Raw genomic sequence first — 14011 nt, forward strand, 5'->3', positions numbered from 1 at the left:
GTTGTAAACGAATGCTAGGGAGAGGGAATGATGACAGTGAAGTCCAAAAGTGCGAGCATCTTGGCCCAAGAAGCAGCAAGAGTTAGTTAATTATGTGAAGGAGCCAGGACTGAATCAGAGGCGGCATTCTTGTCTCAGTTGCTGATCTGCCTAGGTCGAAGTTTTCTGTGGAGAAGATCTGGCTGCAATCCAATCATAGAAGGAGGAAAGAAAATCCCTTGGATCGTTGTAAATCCATTCTGGGGGACCACTCATGGATTGTGGGATGATGTAGAGAAGCAATAGATTTTCATTCTCCTGGGTTCCTGCACTGTACTTTTGCTCCAGCCGCGTATTTGTTGCCCATTTCTCCCCAGGCTCCATATGTCCTCTAGTGGCCAGATGTATGTTTTATGTACTATGTAATATCGACTGTGTTCCGTACAGCGGTGCAGCCAAAGTTTTGGGTAGTGATCACCGGGGTAGCTAGGTAAGTGGCGTAGATGGGGACTCGATGCACTTCTGAAAAGGATGACAGAAGGAATAGTTAGAAGGGGGGAGTTGTGAGTCGATCATAGTGGGGTTGATGAGGATAAACCGGCAACTCTGATTATCTAACGCCAGCTGAGGGGCGGAAAACGCCCAAAGAAGAAAAGTACATACGCACGTTGTATGGAGTACGTTGTGTCCATACATACTCTTACACAATTACTCAGGAAAGATCGGATACCATACCGTCCAAAGTAGCCTCGGGTATTGTATTATTGATGGATCAACGAGGAACAACCTAGAAGGCGATCGCGTGTGCTAGTTAGAGCAATTTGTGTCGAGATTCTAATAATAATCAGGGATCGGGTAATATTGCGAACTGGGTGACCTTCAGGGCCATGCATAAGACCCGGATTCCGCAGCAGGAGGGGTAAGCTCAAGGTAGCTCTCGTATCGCGCGCACTAAGCATTCTTCAACTTATCCTCAAGACCAAGACATTCCGACGGTGACGATGCCACGGCCGTAAGACGCCCGCCCTATGTATGTATTCAATCTGCGGAGTACCTCTGAAGGTATACTGTTCGGCGGGGAGCAACAACCTCAGTAGCAATACATGCAACAACTGCATAGGGAGTAGATAAATTAGACTGTCATTTGTCATAGTTAATATAGCTGATAATTACACCGAACTATACTAGCTGACTAGTCAACTATGTAAAACTGATTGACCTAATTTGTACCCCGGGGCAAGCCAGATTTGATTGATTGATGGAACCTTGGTACTTGGAAGACTTGGGCTACAAATGGGGGAAAACAGAGTGGTTGTTCCGGCTCTGTGGGAGTAAGATTTCTGGGACGACTAGCTGTTTTAACTTTCGTCCCTTTTAATCTCTCGGAAATCCTGACTAATTATGATTGATGCTGCTCCTGTCTTCTACCCCGGTCACCTACGTGTCGATTCAAGTTTGATTTCATGATGATCGGCTCAGTGAACTGGAGTCATGAGTCTGGTCATCGTCGTCCTGTACTGGCGTGGACAATACCAATACGACGCAGATGTTTACTTACATACCGTCATACATACTGTCATACTTTGCCCAGCGATAATCTTTTTCGTTTTCCTTTGCTTTTTCCTTTGCCAACAGTATGTCTCCCATGAGTTTTGCATTAAGCTATACAGTGCTTGCACGATGTGGGCATCTTACCTGTCTCGGGAAGTGTGTAGTCGTAGTGCATCATGACCAAATTCTTTGCCATTCTACCTACATCCTCTGTTTCGCCCCCAAGCTGCGCCTGAGGTACCCCTTTGCGTCACTTGATCCCCTCGGCTAGCATCAACCCCCACCGAGAACTAGGATGAACAACAACAGGCAGACTTCGGAGGAGGAAGAATGTATGAGTTGTAGACTAGTCAGTTGTAGACTAGATGGTAAGCAGGCAGCCTTGGGGAGGGTGGAAACAAGACGTAGAACAATAGGCATACATCGGGCGAGGAAGAGACTCCGTACGTGCGTTGCCTTTTCTCCCAGGACGACCACCATGATGATTGCTGCATGGCATCCACACCCATGACGCAACCACGTGACAGGCTGGGAACCGTGACTTGGGCGCCTTTTACTTGGACGACTCGTCGCCCGACAAGCCTTCCCCTCCGAAGGACTGCCTGCCCGCGACTCTCTCGCTCTGCTCTCTCTCTCTCTCTTCCTCTCTCTTTCCCTCTCTCTCTTTCTCATTTTCATATTTCTGTGCTTTGCCTGCGCCTTCTGCTCGCTCTCTTTGCGAAATCTCCCTCTCTACTTTAGTCCTGGGACCTGAGTGGGCTTCCCTGGTCGACACGGCCTTTTCCCAATCACAACCAGCTCAAGCCAGCAGCCCACCTCTCCCTTCCCACGCCGCCCCCCTCAAAAGGGTTGGTTTCCTATCGTCTGCCGTCCCTCCTCTCCCTAGACGCAGAGAGCAAGGAATTAAAAAAAAAGACATATTTTTTTTTACTTCTTTTTTTTTTTCTTTTCCTTAGCCAAGTAATATCTTTTTTTCTCTCTTATTAAAAAAAAGTTTTTTTTTATCCAGGAACAAAAACTTCCGAGGGAGAGGGGAGAGCCAAAGAGGAAAATACTAAAACGGGAACTCCAACCAGGGAAGAAAAAAGGGAAAAAAAAAAGGAAATTTCCATCAGCAAGCAGAAAGCAGCAACATCGTCGTCGCTGTCGTTATCGTCAAGTCAGGACTCTTCTCTCCTTAATCCTATCCCAGATCTCGTTCACGCCGGTTGTCACGATCTCAACGCCTCCATCCATGCTCTGAGGTCTGCTTGTTTCGTCTCGTCCACCCAACGTATGTTTTAATTCCGAAGTTCTTTCCTTACTTTTCGAACCCCAATCCACTCAAGTCACTCACTCCCTCACCCCTCCCCTCTTCTGTCTGTCTCTCTGTTTCGCCGTCTTTCCCTCGTTCCCTCCCTCTTCCCTCTTCTGTCCCTTCCCTCACACTCGTTCCCTTAAACGACCTTCTTACTACTACCACCACCACCACTTCCCACTCCCCCATCTCCGCTACTTCCCACCACCACGCCCTATCTTACTTTAGGTGCTTTTCTCTACCCACACCCCCCGCCCTCAATTTTGTTTTTCTCTCCCCTTTTACACAAGAACTCTGTTCTTATCTCCTGCCATATTATCTCCTTTTCCTCGTTTTCGCTTTGTCTTCCCATCTTGTCCTTGATTCTGTTACTCTTCATCGTCCTGACTGCCCGGTTTTGCTACCGGTTCTTCGAACTCCTGTTCATTTCCATTCCCTTCCCCTCTCCCTATTTTGACCTCGCACATCCACCAACCACCCCCTCCTCCCTCCTCCCTCCCTCCCTCTCATCTTGACTACCACCCCACTCTTTCCCCTCTTCGCCTTTCTATCCCTCCCCTCCCGTTGTCGCAAAGGAATATCTTCCAGTGGAAGAGAGAGAGAGACTCATAACAACCTCTCCATGAGTGGAATCGAATATTGTTGTTGACTCGTCTGGAAAAAGGCAGAGCGATGATTAGCCTCAGGGTGGAACAGCACTCAGAATCTCCGAGATCCCGTCAAGACCATCTTTCCCGTGGAAACGACGATACCAGAGCCTACGACGGCAATGCCGATTGCCAGTGAGAGTACCACCGTCAACTCCGTTACTACCACCATGACAACTTTTTCCGCCCCGGTCACCGCACCTAGATCGATGCCCAACAATCAGTCTGCGTTGGCCGCATCCTTCACCAATTTCCTCACCGTATCAATACACCAGATCCTGTTTCTTCGGTCGGTCTATCCACGAGCCACGTTTCTCCCCGTCCGGGCGTACAACTATCCCGTCCGACAATCCCGTCACCCCAAGGTGTGTGATTACATCAATGACGCGTCAATTGCGGTCGGAACGGAGATCTTGAAAGGCACAATAACCGCTGTCAGCATTATCATCTCCTCCCTCCGTACGAATCAACCTCTCGAACGATATGCCTTTGATTTATCGGGCTTCCCCCGTGTTCCGGCGGGCGAAGTCAATACCACCTTCGAAGACAGAAGGGAGGAACCAACCAAAGCGGGTGTTCCCGTAACCGACCGGCCTTCCGCCCCCACATCAGTCGACCTGGAAGCGCAATTCCGGGCTTGTCTAGCACGACTGGCTTCAGCCTGTGCGCGCCTGACCCCTTTGCCTCGGGACGATGAATTCAGTTTCACCGTCTGCATTGAGGTGCGGGAAGACGCTTTACCCCCGGCGGGGACCACAACCGAAGAACAAACATGGATTGTGGCCGAACCGGACAAGGTCCACCTCCGATCGTGCACCGCCCCTTACTCCGTTTCCAAATTGAAAAACGGCGAGCCGCAACAGCCGCCTCCCAAGGTATCGAATGGACGCGCCAAGACGGTCCCGGTACGACGTGTAGAAGCTGGAGAGCTTCGACTGGAACTATGGGTGGAAGAGGCACGGCAGAAGTTTAATGAACCGGTGGACTCTGAACATCCACCATGAGCTTTGAAATCTCCATCTTATAGCTTGCTGCCGTGTTTGTCTAGTTCACCATTACCTTTTTTGATTTCAGTGAAACCATTTTCTGCTCCTTATCTCATATCTCCATTTTATCTCATTCTTGTTTTAGCGTGACCAATGATCGAACATACATGATGGATGAGGAAATTAGGCACTGTCGTCCGAGTGAGCGGCGCAAATATATAAAATGGGGAGCGGACGATTTCTGGGACTCGCATGGCATTACATAGATCTGGTTCATATCTTTCCTTGTCTTTTTGCTCGCAATTTCTTTCCGTCCATTTCTGCCTGTCGTCATTCTGTCACGTTCCTTTTCCCCTTCTTTTTCTCTTCTCTATTACTACTTATATCTCTCTTCTTTTCTTTTTTTCTTCTTTTCTCATTGCCCTTTTTTCCCTTTTCTCTTTCCTTTTCTTTTTTTTTACCCCCAAATTCTCTCATCTCTGGGGACATCTCTATTTTGTCTTTTTTTTTCCCCCAAAGCATTCTCCCCACCATTTCCTCGGAGTGTTCTCATTTTCATACCATTTCCTATTGTATTCCGCTCGTCTCCTTTGTTGAGCTCTCTCCAACTACATGATCCTAGCAAATTCAAATATCTAGCAACTAGCTGCCAAAAAGTTGCCAGCATGGTCCCCGCCGCTCGGGGAGTGTGTCTCAAGTCCTGTCCGTAATCGTTAATTTTGTCCCCATTGCATTTCTTTTGGCATATCCTTGTTTCTCTCGGCGTGTGTGTTTGCCCATGTTCTTCCTCGGCCTCGCTTGGACTGCCGTGTCCATGATGGAAAATGTGATCCAGTGGAAGCGGTCTTGACACCATTTGGCTGCATAAAGTCTTGAAATCAGCTGATAATGGGATACAGGCGTTCACAGCAGAATCACTGCGATTCCATATCGCCTCACATGGAAGAAAGATCAAAGCCGAATTACGGAAATCGACAAAACACACGCAGCTGTTATTCGAGAAACTGGGTGTCTAATACAATTGGTTGTGCTTGTCCATGAGGTTGTCTGATCTATTGGCTATGGAAAAAGAACGCAGATAACCCGTCTGTATGGAAGGAAACTCAAAAACTAGAAAAAAAAAAAAGAGAAGGAGAAAGAAGATTGGGTTCCTAACGTATCATGTGAGTTATATTCTTTCACCTGTATAATGTGGCATATATGCGTGTCGGTCATGTGCTATGCTGCCTATCCTGTGAAAGTCTTGTCTGGTTCTCTTGGTCTTATCAAACATGGCTTCCTTTTACGCGTTGTCAGCGCTTGTTCTGTCTGGCTGTTGGACTCATTTTTCATCTTATCGCCGCATACGTTGCTTTTTCTTGGTGCCGTATTATCTTGCGTCGTCATGACTGATAAGATGTGATGTTATGGATATGAGATAGTGATGAGTAGTAGACTAGGCCGGCACTCGGTAGGCAGATAGGTAGGAAGTTCCCTTTCTATCTCATCTCTATAATACTGCTGATATCATCTTTGCTTCCTTCCCCGTTTCATCGCGCAATCTTGTTCTGGATCTTCCGTTCAGCGCGTGCTCATAGTCATGCCATCTATCGGTTTGTGCCTTCTCGTAGCTGTAATTCTATGTCTGATCTATTCTTCTGAGAAGAGTCAGAGTGTACTTCATTTGTCGGATCACGTGATCAATCATCACATCACTTGTGACAATTCCCATCTCAGTCTACCCCGTGGTCTTCTTGTACTATACATCAGATCTCTGATGTGTCAGGATCTGATCTATATCCTTGAATCGAATTACAGGATCCGTGGAGGTATTGTAATAGTGCAATAGCTGAGCTCTATTCAACGACTACTTTCAACAGTGAGAAAAGAGATGAGTGATGATAACCAAGTTATTGATTTATTAAATCGAGCCGAAAGATATAAAAATAGCCATTCTAGATTACCTGAACCGAGAGGAACTGTGAGAAAGAGATGATAGAGATGGACAAGTTAGGGGATTAAAGCAGGATGATGGATAAGAGTAGGAAACTGGGAGAAAGGAAAAGGGCTAATGAGGGAAATGTGATGGTGATGATGAATGATGTTAAGGAACTCGCTTTAGTAAATCATTCCTGGGAGTCCGCGATGCAACCCAATTTCCAAGAAAGCTTTATACCAATAACGGGGCACTGCTTGTCTGTCTTGTCTTTATGCTCGGTTGAAGCAGGGAGTATTGATCGCGGTTGGGAGTGTCTGGCATGAGAGAACATTTCTGCGCAACGCTAAATAGCTGATTGATGTTATTACCGAGAGCTATCCGGGAGCCAAGATATACGAGGACGAGTTAGACGCTGGAAATGATGTGATGGTAGCAAGCAGAAAGTGTGTTCGGAACAGGGAAGGGAGTCGGTATACCAAGATGGGAGCTGCAGCCTCGACAGATGTCGATCTGGGGTGAACTATTTCACCAAATCTGAAGCAAAACGGGATGCAAAGGCTAGACGTAGAAGGTAAATTGATACCAAGGTCGTCGATCAACGTAATGGTCCTGGTCGATGGATTCATGTTGATAGTGTGTGGTAGAGGCGCTAGTATCGCCATGGGGGCCGAGTATCGGCCCTTTTTGGCTGATTTTGACGAGGGTTCACTTGATTGTTCACACGCTCGTTCACATTTCCTGGATATCTAGGAGCATCTGCTGGGTTCCTAGGTTGTTCTGCCCGGGCCGGGCGCCAGACTTGTCCACCCCAAAATTCATTTTCCATGCCTATGGGTGCACCGAATTGACCAACAGGAGCCGGGACATTGGCTCCTCCTAGCGCCATCACTGGCCTGCCATACCCATCTAGGGGTTGGTTACCAGCCAGTGGCCCATAATGGTTTATGAATCCATTATTGTTGTGATGATGACCTTGAATGACGCGCGGCATATTCGTGGCCGACTTTCCTGCTGTTTCGTCTTGAACTCGCAGCTCCTCCTCAGTTAAATCGGGGTTCTGTGCCAATATAGTATCGATGGTGTCTTTGTGAGCTTTATCGATCTCTTGGTGTACATTCGGTTCGACGTGGGTAGTGCATTGGGTCCCAAAACGCTGAAAATGATCGTACCCCTCTCGGGTGATATCTTTCTTGCAAACGTAACACATGGCAGTTTGGCACTTGGAGCATATCATTTTGTTGCAGCCCGACTCCTTGATGATCTTCACCTTGCATTTGGGGCAAGGGCGGATAAGAGCCTCGCTCATTGCCTCTTCAACTAAGTGGCGTTCGGGAATGCCCTTCTCCTTTTTGGCTTCTGCGCAGGTGCGGGGGATATGGCTTTCCTGTCGGCAGAGACGGCAACTGACCACTTCGCAGTCGGGGTTTTTGCATGTGAACACGCGGTCCTCTTCCACGGGCGGACAGATGGCTTTGAATTCACAGAATGGACAAGCTTCAAGGCCCTCCAACCCAGCTTGCTGGATTTCATCCTGCTGCTGAAGGTTGTCGAGCTTTTCCATCAAACTCTCCCCAAGGGCTTCTTGTAGCCGCGCGCGAGAAAACTTTGCCTGACAACCACTAGTATCAACACAGTGGACTTGGTATTTCATGAGCCCAACCTGGGTCTCTGCAGACTTTCGAATGCATGTAAAGCAGAAGAGATGAACACTTTCCCCCTCACAAGGAAGCGATCGGTTCGCCGGAACATCGAGGTAGCAGCACTGGCATTCGATGAGGTTTCCAGCTCGGCTGTGTTCTTCTTCGTTCTTGATTTCAGCCTCTTGCCCTTCCTTTTTCTTGCGTAAGACATCTTTGCGGGTGATTAGCTGATCAGCCTAGGTTCCTTGTTTCCAGAGAGAGACTACTCACCGTCTTCCTTTTCAGCTTTCTTCTTGGCGGCATCTAGTTCGCGAGCGAGATTCTCAGCAATCGATACGTCATTCACTTTCGGCAAAATCGTTGCAGCCGATAGTCTTTTGTTCTTAAGCTTTGTGTACTGTCCCGTCTCTCCATTCTTCTGAGAATGCAGAGTGAGGTACGCGGCAAAGAGTTCCTTTTTGTTGGTCATAACATCCCGGATATGCCTCAGGGGCATCCACTCAAATTCTTGGGCTAGCAACCCCGTTCTATAGTCGAAGGTCAGCATTTGAAATGTCATCATGATAGGCAGTACACTCACGCTAGCTGGAGGTACGCATGGCTACCTCGTTGAGGGATATTTCGTAGATACCGTATCGTAGCTTCCTCCTCCGTCTCCTCAATCTTACGCTTTTTGGCCTTCTCCTGCCTGGGATAATTAGGATGCTGCAAGATATCTTCAATAACACTTTCCTTCAAGGCATTCATAGGAGGCGCAGGCTGGTTCGCCTGGGGCCGTTTATGACGCTCGATTAGCTCTTCCACATGCCGGTGACTGATTCCCGGAAAGATATCTGTAATCTGCCACAGTAGCTCATCCTCTAGAGTGAGGTCGATGTACACTGCTTCAGAATGCGTAGTAGAGCGTGAAGAGGTCGATGTGCTGGCATGGCCCGATAATGAGCGCGTTTTTCTGGTCGATGGGGTCGAGGAGGGCCATGAGTCGGTCCCTGACTCGATCCCCGACTCAAGACGACTGCTGCCATCACTATCACTGTCCGGGATGCTGACTATGGATTCATGATTGCTGCTTCGATTGCTGCTGCGCTTGCTGCTGCGACTGCTGTCGCGACTGCGGTCGCGACTACTCTGCCTTTGTCTCTTCATGGGTTGGTCGAAGTCAGGCAACGGATAGTAACCGTGGCCGTATAAATCCCAAATCAGCGCAGGGCTGTCATCGAGAGTAAGGTCTGCATTTGCATGGTTCATATATCCCAATCTTAAAGGAAGCGCAGGATACATGGGATTGGTGAAATTGGGCCCCTCCATTGTTTTTGTTGCTTTGAGCGAAAGAAAAAGCGATGTATTCCTACGTTTGAGAGGTTTCTGAAAGGAAAGTCCAGGTGAAAGAAAGGATCAGGATTTTTAAACAAACTAAAGAGAAGTTTATGGTCGCTAATCAGCTGTGCGTGGAGAGGAAGTGGTGGTGAAGGTGATGAACGAAGCGTTGTTTGGAAAGGTTAAGTGAGAAATGACGGCAACGGCCGTAAATCGCTTGGGGCAGTGAAAGTAAGGTGATGAGGCTATCTATCGTAAATCAGTCTGAAAGACATGCGGCTGTTTGTAGAGCAATAAGCGTACAGCCAAGGCGAGCTTAGCTTGTTGTTTTGTGTACACCCGACAAGCATGAATGGATGATACACAAAGGCTGTCAGTGAACCTACACAAGTGAGGATCAGGCTCATCCGAAGCCACCACCCACGCAAGGCTGCGGAAACCAGCCCACAACCTCTGCGTGTTTGCAAGGTTCTATCCTGCCACCAGATCGCTAATTTTGCATAGGAAGTTGGTGAATAGAAAGATATTGTTTAGCGGTTGATCATCCGTATACGAGGTCTCCCAACGGGGAATAGTATCAACAGGCCCAAGGTTGAGACACACACACAGTGGGGCGGAGTTCCGTCAACAAAGCCGGGGAAAATCCTATCTACAACGGGGGTAGTCCCGTTGTGAGCCGTAGTCTGAGACACCGATCAGGCAAGTGAATGGAGGAGGCGTCTCAACTCGTGACGCTAGACGGAGAAACAAGAAATCCAGCCGCCGTCCAGACGGAGCAGCAGCAATTGCGAGAAGCTGAACGGGGATTCCTCGAGTGCGATGGTTGGGGGGATCCAAAGAACGAACCCCCGCCGGCTCTGACAGCTGCCCCACGTGACAGGTACCGGCATTTCCCGACCGCCTTCCCAGTATGGGATTGTCTTAACTATGTGTCAATTGCCTATGAATAGGAAAAGGTCAAGGTCAAACAATGGCCCCATCACGGGGCATGCAGAATAAAGAATTAATTTCAAGTTCGCACGGATTGATGACTCCAAGACAACTCGATTCACATAAATGCGTAGTTCCTTTCAGTATACTTCACGGCATCAAACAATCCCCGGTAGTCCCCGAACCCCAGACCAATCCCCCAATCCGGCGAGCCCTATGCCCTAAGGGCGTGTGTGGTCATCATGCGCCGTTCGACGTCACGGGGCATGAGACGCAACCCAATCCAGGCAAGTCCATCCTTCAGCTTCTTTTACCGCTGCGCTTGTCGCCGCTTGCCGTCGGCTGTCAGGACGAATAGAACCAGCTGCCTGCACGACCAGTAAGTCATCCCGGGCACGTCTAGTCTCTAATCCTTATCGGTTCATCTGTTATATTCCGTACCCCCCTTGCGGTCTTGCGCGGACTCCGGTCGAACATCTTCGGAGTTGCTCTTTTGCCCCAAACACTTGCTTTCTCAGAACGCGTCTTGTAGTCCTTTCATCGCTTCTCATTCACCCGAATCTCGTTCACCTTATTATATCCTAAGTTCCACCATCAGACAGCAAGAAAGATCCCCTCTGTTCTACCCAGTAGACATCATGATCGCTGCTGACAACTCCTACTTCAACGGTAAGGAGCTCCCTCAAGGGGATTCTCCTGAACTGGTGCTGGTCCCTGCCACCCCCCGGGAGCGGATTGAGTCCATTCGCCTGAACAGCAAAGCATGGCAGGGTCGTCTGGACCTTGAGTCCTATATCATGCGAGAGAACCATCTCTATCAGCAACGGCTGACTAAGGATGGTTTGACCTGTTGGATCTTGGTGGATCGCAAAGAGCCGGAAGAGCATAGAACGATCCTGAGTTCTTGCGAAACATACAAGAAGAAAGCCATATTGGCACATGACGGTACTGTTGAGGATGTCTCAACACATGGCATTGGGAGTGTCTATTGCCGGCCTGACTTCAGGGGCAAGGGATACGCCAAGAGGATGATGCAGGAGCTGACCAAGAAGATCGAGACCTGGAAGATGGAGGCAGAGACCCGAAAATGTTGCCTTTTCACCATTCTCTTCTCTGATATCGGAAAGGACTTCTATGCCCAATTTGGTTGGCAGCCATTCACATCATGTCATTTTGCCTTGTCGCCAATTTCCGAGGAAATTTATGCCTCTGCCAATGCTCAGGCCAACTTCCCCAAGACAAGGATTTTGGCACCGGAGGACGTCCACGACACCATCTGCAGTGAGGAGGTTCTGCAAAAGGAGCGTGAACTGTTGAGGGCAGCCTCCCAAAAGTCGTCAGTACCCAGGATTGCGATTGCGCCGAACTTTGAGCACTTTGAATGGCACTGGGCAAGAGAAGAATTCTATGCCGAGAGAATGCATCCCGACCGGGAATTGCCTCGCGCAAAGGGTGCCGGAGAAGACAGCGCGGGGGTGTACTGTGCCTGGAACAGAAACTTTGGTGAAACGCCCGAGGAAAATACCCTATACATCCTCCGGTGGGTGTACGACGAGCCAACCTCACCAGAACAGGGCGAAAAAATCATCAAAGCCATGGCGGCGGTCTTGCGACGTGCTCAACTCGAAGCGCACAGGTGGAACATGGCAACAGTTGAGTTCTGGAACCCGACGCCGTTGTTGAAAAAGGCAGTTGCTTCGCTGGACCCTCAGGCCAAGATAGTTCACCGGGAAAAGAGCAGCATCGCGTGCCTGAGATGGACTGGTGCCGAGCACGGCTTGGGTGCAAACGTGGAATGGCACTTGAACGAGAAATACGCCTGGTGCTGAGGAAGGCCTGTTTCCACCCTGATAAATTTCATATCGCCTCTAGAATTAGAGCCTCAACGCTTCTGTCGCTTCTGATTTTTGAATAATTCATGCCAGTTTCTGGTCTTCTTCGCAGCGGTAGACGCGCTAGCATCTGTCGAGACATTTTTCTTTAATTTCTGCCGATCTTCATCACTGACAAAGCAGACAGTCGTTGGATCAGGGAATCTGTGCTTGTCCTCCTGTACCGACTGTTAGAGTAGAGCAAGAAAGCCGAAGGAAAGGAACTTCTTACTGTAAGCTTTGAGAACGTAGCCTCCTCCCTCCAGCCTTCTGGCAGATGATCCTTCCAAGCGTTGAGAAATTCGCTACGCCCAGCAGCAGCACCCGCCGTAGGCGCCACAGCCTCTAAATAGGTTTCACCAACCCATCGCACGCACCGCTCCTTATCAATACTGGCCCCTGCACCAATAGATAAAAGAGTCAGCTCTAGCCAGTAAAATTGACGGCTTCCAAGGTCCAGAAAACTTACACTTTGTCTCCCCCTCCAACAACGACCCTTCATCACCAGTCTCACAAACCCGCCTTACAACCGCCTCAAACAGCTCCCTCGGCCACTCTGCTTCCCCATCCTCATCAAGTATCGACTTCCACAGGTCCTCTACCAAAAATTGCGTTCCCAGATCAATCCCCTGCAACACAGCTCCCTCAACCACCCGTTTCCACACCGCAATCTTCGCCCTCGCAGTCGGCACCCACCCACGACCCGTAGCAGGTAACACAAACGCACAAATATCCTTCCAGGCCCTCGCACATTGCATGTTCGACACCGGAACATCAGCAAATAGCTTCTCAACGATTTGCCTCTGGTCCGTAGAGTCTACCATCATTCCTCCCTGCCCCGTAGACATAGCGATGTCATCACCAGAGTCGTATGTCCCCAGCAACCCCTCGAGTATTGGGTTGATGTTGAACCCTTCCTGCGGTTTATGTAGCTCGAGCGTGGACCCGCACTTTGCGATCGCAGTCATTGTCTCCGAGAGGTTCAGGTCCGGAACATTCTGGTCGTCTTCTTGTGTGGCGCCGATGACGGCGAGGTCGCCGCGCTGGGTGCCATCGTCGCTAGGGCGAAGGATATGAAGTGAGTTGGAAGACTGAACTTGGCGAATGCGGTATGTTTGGGTTGGGGTGCAGAGGTTGATGTATTCGCGGCTGGTGTCGGTGGGAGCGTCGGTTGCATCAGTAGTGGGTGTGGGAGATTTGATTTCGAGGCTATTGGGTTAAGAATGGTTAGCTCAGCGTTCTTTGGATTGGCTAGAATATTGATTCTGAGTTGCTGTACGTACGTTGGAGGATTGTCTGAGGCAAGAAGTTCTGCGAGATCTGGTGGCAGTTCAAGTAGTCGGAAGGCCTGTTGCGGGGCCGTGTGGGTGAAGAGAATGCTTTGGGCAGATTGTGTGGACATCTTTGACTTCAATGCGGTTCCAGAATACCAAGAAGGACCTGTGGAAGGGCTTGCAGTCGCTTAGATGATGTTCCCTACCCCCAAAATTCCAGATGTGCAGAGGAACATTCCGGGTGGGCTCTGAACGCGGTACGCGTGCTTTTCGAGATCGATAGATGCACGGGCCACCGCTTAATTTGCAAACGGAAGTTGCCATTCGCCTCGCTGCGGGAATCACAGTGCGAATTAACGTCTTGGATATTTGGATGCGAGAGGCACCTGGTTGAATAGCGGTTCCTTCGTTTAACGTAGTAAATCATAGGTCTATGCTGTACATAATTAAAAACTATCATCTCAGCCATAACAGAGATCAACAAGATTATGTCTCTTGTGATCAGACAATCAAGCAGAAGCAAAGAAAAGCCATAATCAAATATAGTCCCCAACACCATTTACACAGTACAGGAGCTTATCCAGAAACAGTAATTCCAGTC

The 14011-nt window shown here is 49.1% G+C and overlaps 5 protein-coding genes across 5 annotated transcripts; 2 read left to right on the plus strand and 3 right to left on the minus strand.

Annotated features, from left to right (window-relative positions):
- Window positions 1–1757: 1757 nt before the first annotated feature.
- ASPBRDRAFT_354968 (uncharacterized protein) lies at window positions 1758–2501 on the minus strand. Its single transcript, XM_067623356.1, has one exon. The coding sequence runs from the start codon at window positions 2206–2208 to the stop codon at window positions 1804–1806; it is 405 nt and encodes a 134-aa protein (XP_067474119.1). The 5' UTR covers window positions 2209–2501; the 3' UTR covers window positions 1758–1803.
- A 1143-nt stretch (window positions 2502–3644) lies between these two features.
- ASPBRDRAFT_136871 (putative mitotic spindle checkpoint protein (Mad2B)) lies at window positions 3645–4478 on the plus strand (the record flags this gene model as incomplete). The annotated part of the gene is made up of 1 exon (XM_067618842.1): window positions 3645–4478. One exon carries the CDS (start codon window positions 3645–3647, stop codon window positions 4476–4478), a length of 834 nt encoding a protein of 277 aa, XP_067474120.1.
- Window positions 4479–7027: 2549 nt separating this feature from the next.
- On the minus strand, window positions 7028–9326 carry ASPBRDRAFT_34625 (E3 ubiquitin-protein ligase RNF216; the record flags this gene model as incomplete). Its single annotated transcript, XM_067623259.1, has 3 exons — window positions 7028–8229; window positions 8289–8545; window positions 8599–9326. 3 exons carry the CDS (start codon window positions 9324–9326, stop codon window positions 7028–7030), a joined length of 2187 nt encoding a protein of 728 aa, XP_067474121.1.
- A 1577-nt stretch (window positions 9327–10903) lies between these two features.
- Window positions 10904–12094, plus strand: ASPBRDRAFT_136811 (uncharacterized protein; the record flags this gene model as incomplete). The annotated part of the gene is made up of 1 exon (XM_067618833.1): window positions 10904–12094. One exon carries the CDS (start codon window positions 10904–10906, stop codon window positions 12092–12094), a length of 1191 nt encoding a protein of 396 aa, XP_067474122.1.
- A 53-nt stretch (window positions 12095–12147) lies between these two features.
- On the minus strand, window positions 12148–13538 carry ASPBRDRAFT_59310 (putative sister chromatid cohesion protein Dcc1; the record flags this gene model as incomplete). Its single annotated transcript, XM_067628035.1, has 4 exons — window positions 12148–12315; window positions 12369–12535; window positions 12606–13345; window positions 13420–13538. The coding sequence occupies 4 exons, from the start codon at window positions 13536–13538 to the stop codon at window positions 12148–12150; spliced, it is 1194 nt and encodes a 397-aa protein (XP_067474123.1).
- Between the last annotated feature and the right edge of the window lie 473 nt (window positions 13539–14011).

Source organism: Aspergillus brasiliensis, assembly GCF_001889945.1.
Source record: "Aspergillus brasiliensis CBS 101740 unplaced genomic scaffold ASPBRscaffold_18, whole genome shotgun sequence".
Lineage (NCBI taxonomy): Eukaryota > Fungi > Ascomycota > Eurotiomycetes > Eurotiales > Aspergillaceae > Aspergillus > Aspergillus brasiliensis.

What these genes read in the sequence shown, in the direction of transcription:
- ASPBRDRAFT_354968 (XM_067623356.1), bottom strand. Translation starts at nt 2,208, where the DNA reads ATGAAAATGAGAAAGAGAGAGAGGGAAAGAGAGAGGAAGAGAGAGAGA.